Genomic DNA, 8,865 nt, shown 5'->3' on the forward strand with positions numbered 1-8,865 from the left:
GTGGCTGCTTGGCCCCGCCCATCCGCACGTTAACAGTGTGTGTATCTTCTGCAGCGTAGCCCTGGTGTCCCCCCGCGTACCTTCATCGTGCTTTTGTGTTATGTGCCCTGGCGTGTGTAGTCCTTGGTGATGCTGTTTCAGACGTCAAGTGTGTGCTGTTCTAAAACCTAAGCGAAAATGATTTTGTCCTCTCCATTTACTCTCTTATTTGGATGGAATTATCTCACTTATATCTCAGTCAGCCTGACAACCATCGCTGACCCTTCACTCTACCGAATATCTGATTCGATTTACGATACGTTATGCACTAGTCTCTCTTGGCGGCCCCCTCAACTCTATTCTTGTTCACGTTCACCCCAGCCGTTCATTGACTTCAACGCAGTCTTGGTATTTGACCTACTGTGCCCCCCCCCCCCAAAAAAGAAACAGAATTCCCCAAGACTTCTTCTGCCTATTTATAATTCTACAGATGATTTATTAAATCTTATTTTTTTCAGAATTATTTAAGATGTAGTGTAACACAGTGGTCTTAAGTTATCTATGTTTTGTGTGGAGGAAAGGAGAAAAAAACTGTAATCTGATATTTTCTAATATATTCTAAAGGTAGTCTGGACGTTGTGAGAACTGGGAGCTACTCTGAGGGTCGCAGGGTGGAGGAAATGAAAGCTAGAGATCTATGTAGCGGTTCCTGTCCGCCGTAATATGTGTCCCCTCGGGCCTGTGACCCCCGGTTCTCGGTTCCTAAGAAGAGAACTTGTTTGAATTCTTCACCTGTAACACTTGACTCGTGCTGTTTTGTGAGGATGGTGTGCTCTATTTTCTATGTTGAACACTGTTACTGTGTACTGTATGTGTCTTTGTCTTTGTTGTTGTTTTTTTTTGTAAAAATCATATTTATTTCACTATTTTTGTAGATAAATATTTGATTTTGATTGTATTTTTCTATTTAAATAGGTCTATTATACATTTTATTTCCCCTAATTATGTCCACAACTTAACTTCTGTTCCAAGACAATGAATCATGTCATTAATATTTAGCGAAAACGTCGACGTCTCAATGTATAATTGGATCCTCGGTTGATATTTTTGGTACACGTTGCATATTTCATTCGAAGGAAGGAAACATTGAAGGTCCTATTATATTCATGGAAGACACTTGAGATTCTCCCCCTGTTGCATCGAGGCCCCGGCTGCCTGTCCCCATAGATGCTCTGAAACTTGAATATATGACACATTTTGAAAGGCTGACTAACCTCGAATCTGTGTTGTGACGTGCAATACTGTTTCTAATGTTTGTATAAAAAGTACGAATTACAGTGTAAACCTTTTTAAATGCAGATTTATTTTTTTCATTGCATATTTTGCAGATTTCTGATCCACAGTGTCATTTTTTACTGTCAGAAAATGAACCCCTTTTTTTCATTGCAACTATTTTTAAATCCAGATATCTTTGTACTGATTGTAAATGATTGTAGTTATTTTGGATAGTGTTTTGCTAACAAAAGGAGAGACTTTTTCATGCATATTTCTATTTCATTTCATTTTGTTTTATCCCGGATTTTTATTTCCTTTAATAGCAGTTGAATTCTTGGAATAATTTTTCATATTAAATGTCATTGGTATTATTTTGTATTTTTATGTGGAAATACAGTATATATCATTTAAAGATGCTAATTGCTAAGATATTATTTTGAGTTGAATTATTTTTCAAAGCTAAATATTTGTAATATTATTGTTAAAGTAACTAATTTCTAAATCAAGAGTTTGTGTATAGATTCACAAAAGTGGTTTATGAGGTGTTCAAAATGTAATTATTACTGAATGGTTCTTTGATATGCAAAATGAATATCATGTTGATTTTTATTTTTGTTGGTTTTGTATTTAAATGGGGTGTTGATTTCAATCCTTTTTTTTCTTTCTTTCACTTCCTGAATAAAGACCCATTCTGTTTGGACACAACATGGCGGCGGCTGCGTCTTTTTTATGCATGTTCCTCATTGTGCTGCAACACCTTCCTCGGTGCCAGCCCCTTCATGTACCCAACATTCAGACAGTAAGGGCAGATTTCAAACGAGATACATGGTATGCAATATCCTCCTAGTTGAGAAGAGGAATGCTTAATAACATGAAGATGGATAAGACATGAACATATGACTCTCGTCTCAGCACTGAGTATAAGAGGGTTATGTGTGAAGATGGACGCAGACAGAGATTCAGTAGCTTTTGCAATTTGTTTTGACAGATGAAGGTCTGACAGTGACCCCACCTTAAACCTGGCCACCTTTACCCAAGACACTATGGTTCTACCATATTTCACATGGGTAGATTCTGTTGTCCTTGAGGGAATTTGTTGCAGCAGCCCATACATTAAAATACAAGTTTACCTCAATAAATATTTACATATATACACACACATACACCCAGACATGAGTACACAGGTACAACTACGTACTACAAACATATAGTACATACATACATGACATGTAGTGGGACGTGGGGAGCATGATTACACAGATAGACAATGAGGGCTGTCGTGACAAGAGAGGGCAAAACTTCTGCCGGAGCTCCACTAAAACACAGGAGAGCTTAGCCCCATCTAGGGGTGAACTGTGAGAAGTGCAACTCAAAATAAAAAACAAACCCAAACATGGCCAGTGTTGGCCTGAATATGAAGAGGGCAGGCATGTGTGCCTTTGGAAGTGTGTTGATTCTAATTAATGCCAAGAACAAAATATGCACAACAAACACCGTACACTTAATCACTGTGAATCTCATATCTCCAGCTACCATCCATTAGGTGGATTCTTTATACATCAGTGGTCTGTTCTGACCTGAATGAGTGGATTTCAATTGTTCTGCAGTGGGAGGTTTGTGAGGCAGGACAAGAGGAGGGAGCAGAGAGGAGAGGAGGCAGAGCTGCATGAACTCAGTCCAAAGAGGCTGCTGTTAAACGACAAGACGCTGTCAGCAGCCCGGCAGCTGAGTGCTGTACACAGATGTTTGAAAACACAGGCTGAGTATAGTGGGAAAAGAAGAAGAGCATGTTAACCAAGGTCCTTGAATCACCAAGAGGAAAAGACTCTGACCAGACCGGATAACAACATTCGGGACCCAAAACTTTTGATTAAAGTTTCAGATGAACGGCTGCCAGCTGTGGGGCAAGTATATTAGTGATCTCACATAGAATCCTCTCAGGTTATTAGAGATGGTGCATCACCCATCTAAATTATAAGCAAAACATGATTTCCATTAACCCTTTGTTGGTGTTGGATTTCACAGTGAATTTTAAGTCTGCCTGGAGAGTAAACTGCATTTATTCAAACTGTATCGTTGTGTTTGGCTGTGAGTGTGCTCATGTGTCTGTTTGCACACATGTCTGCATAGTGTGTCTAGAGTCACTCATTCTGGATTCCACTGAAGCGAATCAGGTTGCTAGTGATGTGCATCCTCTGGGTATCTGGTTTGCCTGTCTTCTTAAATGTTGGCTTCAGGGGCTTGTTCCTGTGATCCTGTATGAAAATGAACTATAGTAAAACCCCCAAAGTGTACTTTTGTATTTCCTGTGCTTGTTTGTTTTTGAGCCCTGTACTCTACAAATACTACATTATTTCTCTAGTGTATAAAGTATTCACATGGTATTACTATAGAACTGCTGTAGTACATGGCTGTAGAGTTTGTAAAGTAACGTGATGAAAAAAAAACACAAAATACTATAGCAATTTTTTTTTACATTTTCTATGGTTTTGCCATAATACATTTTCGTATGGGATGAATTGGACTAGGAATAGGAGTCCTGCAGGAGAGCTGGGTCTGTCAGTAACATCAGACGGCCGGTGCAAACTGGCATTGATTAAATATGACAAAGGCATTTTCACTGCAGGAGAATCAATCATAGAGGACTACGTACTTCTTAGCTATCTGTTTATTTGGTTTCCACAGTTTTCCTCCTGGTTTCCTGCTTCGCAGGTCTAGGAAGCTCCTGAGAAAAAGAGCGAGAGGTATCAAACATGCTGCTAGTTTCAATGAATGGGTTTGAAAGAATCAACTGTCAAATAGGAATCAATGCCCAAAGAAAAAGTGAATTTCAAAAATCATCAGAATCAGTTAGTTTACTGCAACAGCTAATTATAATACAAAAGAAAGTTGGTTAAATGTCAGTGATGTTGAAATAGCAATTGAACTACATCCAAACTATACTGCAGCGCACAGACACCGGCAGCTATACATAACTGAGGGATGGTTTCCTAGGTCTGAAGAGCTGGAATGTAAAAACATATCATGACACTGATGTGGAACCAATTGCATTGTGGGAAACCAACCTCCACAATCTTCAGATTCTCATGCAATGCAGTGATTTGTTTGCATGCCACTGGGTATGTGCATATTTGTGTGTGAGTATACATACACACACATGCACGCACATGTGCCCTTGTGTTACGAGGACGATCAACTCTTTAATGATAGTCATTTACCAGTGATGACATCATTCCAGCGGAGCAGAAATGGCGGGCGGGGTTCCTCTCTCACAGGGCCTCACACTGGCTCTCTGGCCAGTTCATTACCCTTACACAATGAAATCATGTTACACCAAGTGCACCCTTAGCCTACTCTGTATCACTATTATGGGAGGAGCAGTGCCTGTTTTACATTGGAGGCTCCGCTCTTTAAAACAGCATGTGAATGTGTCTGTGTCATATACTTGTGTAGATGTGCGTGCGTGCGTGCGTGTGTGTGCGTGCATGTGCTGTTGCGTGTGCATGTGTGCATGTGTGTGTGTGTGCCCATATGTGTGTTTGCATGGATGTGTATATTTTTGTGTTTATGTAGGTTTGCATGTATGTATTTAAGTCTGTGTGTGTGTGTGTGTGCACACGTGTGTGTGTGTGTGTGTGTGTGTGTGTGTGTGATCATGTTCATTTGCATCCGCCAGTTTGACTACATAGTTTATATGGGTGCCATCCTACAGTGCATATAAAATCTATATCTGGTGATTAGCGACTCCTTTGATAAGGCAGAACTAAACTGTACTTTCCTTCTCGGTACAGAATGTGCAGAAGTACAATACAGTTGACGTACAGGAGTAGTATAGAAACCAAATGTGTCTGGGAAATAGAATATATTACCCGAAAAAAAACGTACACGCAAAGTTCACATAAGTTTATCTCTTGGGGCCCTCTCCACACACCAGGCACACAAATTCCTACGCCCCTACACTATAGCCAGAGACACACAGGCAAAGAACAGATGCAGAAACACAGACATGCAAAGCCAATTTTCTCACACCCACGTAGGCACAAGCAAAACCTCACACAAAGATACAAATAACAAGTGCATATAATGATCCTTTACTGCAAGTCTTACAGGAACACATCCCGTTTTCTTTCAGCATACCATCATTTCCAGGGACTGCAAGGAGATTGTCTCTGATTTGTTCTTCTTCGATCATAAGTCAAGCAGCCCAAAATCACAAGGTAGCCCCGGAGGTCTTTACAATCTGTACAATTTACAACAAAAGCAGCTAGAAAAGCGCCATATAAATGCAATCCATCCATCCATCCATCTATCCATCCATCCACCCTCTATCCTTGGACCCCAGACACCAATGAGGAAAAACTCCACGATAAAACCTTATCAGGAAAAAAATGGGAGAAACCTTAGGAGGAGCAATGGAGGAGGGATCCTGATCCAAAGAAAACAAATATAGTTCCCCAACATGTAAGACAACTTCCAGTTCCAGTATCTGTACAAATGCCATCATGAATTATAGCACAACTACGGTCTGAAGTGTTAAACCCCGGTTCGGTTTGTAATCACATTATACCGTCCTATTTTAAGGAACAGTCTGTCGCTTTTACACCAAATATTTCATTATTTTCCACTGAATCCTCCGCAGATTGATCATGAACGTGATGCATCAAAAAGATGAGTGAATGATGAGACAGCTCTCTTTGAGAAATAAGATAAACTGCGTAATGTTTCTGTCTGCCGAACAGACGGTTGTTTCATGATTATTCTCCCCTGACACCATTGTATTTGATATTATGTCATAACTTAGGAATGCTTCGGCATCAAGACTTGGAACAGAGGTAAAGGTCTTGTTTGAGGCCTCTGACATGCAGTTCTGTGGTCTTCAGTAACCATAGAACATTAGTGTGGGAGTGAGAATAAAAAATGATTGTGTCTCATTGCGAGAGCCACATCTGGCTTCATGATGTATTTTCAATCTTGTGCAGCATTCAAGGTCATTGTGATTTTTTTTTTTTTTTTGTGTCGGTCCTCTTGATAACATAGTCTCCAGAGTGTGTCATAGTGCTATGAATGTGGACAACGATCCTATTTTTGCTTCAGAAGCCATTCTTGTTCCAGGCCACACCTAAAACAGAAAAACAAACGGGGAAAGTGTTCTGATCTGATCTGCAGGATCAAAGTGGAAACATATGAGGCATGCCCTGAAAATCATGCCAATCCCTCACTGAGGTTACGTTTTTTTCATTTGCAGACCCGAGGATGTGGGCATTGATGGGAGCAGTCTGTTTATGCCATTGTGTTCTTGGGCAGCTGTTGGAGGCCAAGGTGAAAGAAGCCCATCCCCGTTTGATATGCAGTGCTCCGGGGCTACCAGGCTTGCCAGGCAAACCTGGTCCCAGTGGGCCCCCGGGGGCAGATGGGTATGTGGGGATCCCAGGAAGGGACGGCAGAGATGGCAGGAGGGGTGACAAAGGAGAAAAGGGAGCTACAGGTATTAAGATAAAACTTACTCAAGCATATTCCGCATGACTAAACTACAATAATGTAATGTCTTGCAAAGGAGTGTCTTTACAAGCAAGCTACCATAATGTAGATTGATGAACAGATTGCATATCTGTTATTGTCTACATCATAGCAATGCCATCAAATCAAATGTCTCCAACCGAATTGTTTCTCCACTGAAATCTAAGCTTTAAAACTCAGATTTAAAATGGAATAATTGTTTTTCAGTTTTGCTTCTCATTATCTTTTCAATGCATCACAGGGGTGGCATGGCTCAGGAGGTAGAGCGGGTGGTCTAGGAATCAGAAGGTTCCTGGTTCGATCCCTGGCTCCTCCAGAGAGCGTGTCGGAGTGTCCTTGAGCAAGACACTGAACCTCTAACGGCTACCGATGAGCTGGTTGGCACCTTGCATGGCAGCCTCCATCATCAGTGCGTGTGTGCGTGTGCGTGTGCGTGTGAGGCATACATTGTAAAGTGCTTTGAGTGGTCGGCAGATGAGAAAAGTGTTATATAAAATGCAGTCCATTTACCACAAGGTACATAATTCACCTTGGCAAAATGGTCAAGGAGCTAAAATATTTGGAATAACAAATCAAATCAATTCCTTTAGTTATTCTGAGCCAGGAGAAACATTGTACTGACCTTATCTTGAACTGCAATAAATCTGTCAAATGTCATGCACCTTTGTTTTCCATTATGTGTGGCCCTAGGAATTCAGACAAATACCTTCATCAAAACATACAACTACATCGTCAGAACTCATTATTTTATCACAAGCTGTGCTTGCACCAACATGCATCACTTTCTTGTACCATTTCCTTACTCCAGGGTACCTACTGTTTGGTTGGATGCAGATGATTTGATATAATTTGATTGAAAATGGATCCCTTTAAAAGCCCACACAATGGTGTCCAAAATGTCATGGTTGCTTTGCAGTAAGGGTGACATAATATATGACATTGGGTATTGGGCTCTGTGTCTTTTGACTAATCAGCAGCAGTAGTGCAGTAAAGAAACCTGCTTGTAAGCAAAGAGGCTATGAAAGGAACATTTATTTCTACCAACCACCAAGTGTGTGTGTCTGTTGATTTCAACAAGATATTTCTATTTCAGGGTTAAAGGGGAAGGTCGGTCCAACAGGTAAAATTGGGGAGCGAGGGAATCGGGGTCCTGCAGGAAAACGAGGCCCCTCAGGAGAGAGAGGAGATGTGGGTCTACTAGGTCCTACTGGGCAGAATGGAGAGAAAGGTGGCAAGGGTGAGCGAGGTCCACGGGGAACTGCGGGAATCTGCAGGTGTGGAAGCCTAGTGCCTAAATCAGCCTTTTCTGTGGGAATCACCAACAGCTATCCAAAAGAGTTGGTTCCTATCAAGTTCAATAAGATTCTGTTTAATGAGGGCGGACACTACAACCCACAAACGGGCAAGTTTATCTGTGCATACCCAGGCATCTACTACTTCTCCTATGACATTACACTGGCTAACAAGCACCTTGCTATTGGGCTGGTGCAGAATGGCCAGTACCGTATCAAAACCTTTGATGCTAACACAGGAAATCATGATGTGGCATCTGGATCCACTGTAATTTTCCTGAACCCTGAGGATGAGGTGTGGCTGGAGATTTTCTACACCGACCAGAACGGCTTGTTTGCTGACCCGGGCTGGGCTGACAGCCTGTTCTCTGGCTTCCTCCTCTATGCTGACACAAACTACCTTGATTCACTTGCAGAGGACTATGCATAAACACATGGGATAAAAGTGACTGTTCTTTGCAGACTTTATTCGGCTTAAATTGTAATATCACCTGTTAGTTTTTGTATGCTAGCTGTACTATTTTGGCATGAAAATATATATTTGTATGAAGCTCGGATTCCTTTCTAAGTGTTTTATTTATACATGTCGAGTCGTTTCTTGGCCATAGAAATACTGCAATTGGGTCAACACTATCTCAAAGGAGAAGATTCAGGTGTCACTGATATGAATTAACCACAGTCTTAGTTTGGGACTTTTCGAGTAGAGGGAAAAACATGACCCAAATATATAAAGTAAAAGGATACTGTGACGATAAATAAGCCCCCCCCCCCCCCATCCACACACACACACACATACACACGC

General features: G+C 41.2%; 1 protein-coding gene across 1 annotated transcript; it reads left to right on the plus strand.

Moving 5' to 3' along the window:
* Positions 1-2,953: 2,953 nt before the first annotated feature.
* On the plus strand, positions 2,954-8,612 carry LOC130110567 (complement C1q tumor necrosis factor-related protein 7). Its single transcript, XM_056277709.1, has 3 exons — positions 2,954-3,158; positions 6,500-6,739; positions 7,865-8,612. Exons 1-3 carry the CDS (start codon positions 3,137-3,139, stop codon positions 8,491-8,493), a joined length of 891 nt encoding a protein of 296 aa, XP_056133684.1. The 5' UTR covers positions 2,954-3,136; the 3' UTR covers positions 8,494-8,612.
* Positions 8,613-8,865: the final 253 nt, after the last annotated feature.

Source organism: Lampris incognitus, chromosome 3 (genome assembly GCF_029633865.1).
Source record: "Lampris incognitus isolate fLamInc1 chromosome 3, fLamInc1.hap2, whole genome shotgun sequence".
NCBI classification, from domain to species: Eukaryota; Metazoa; Chordata; class Actinopteri; order Lampriformes; family Lampridae; genus Lampris; species Lampris incognitus.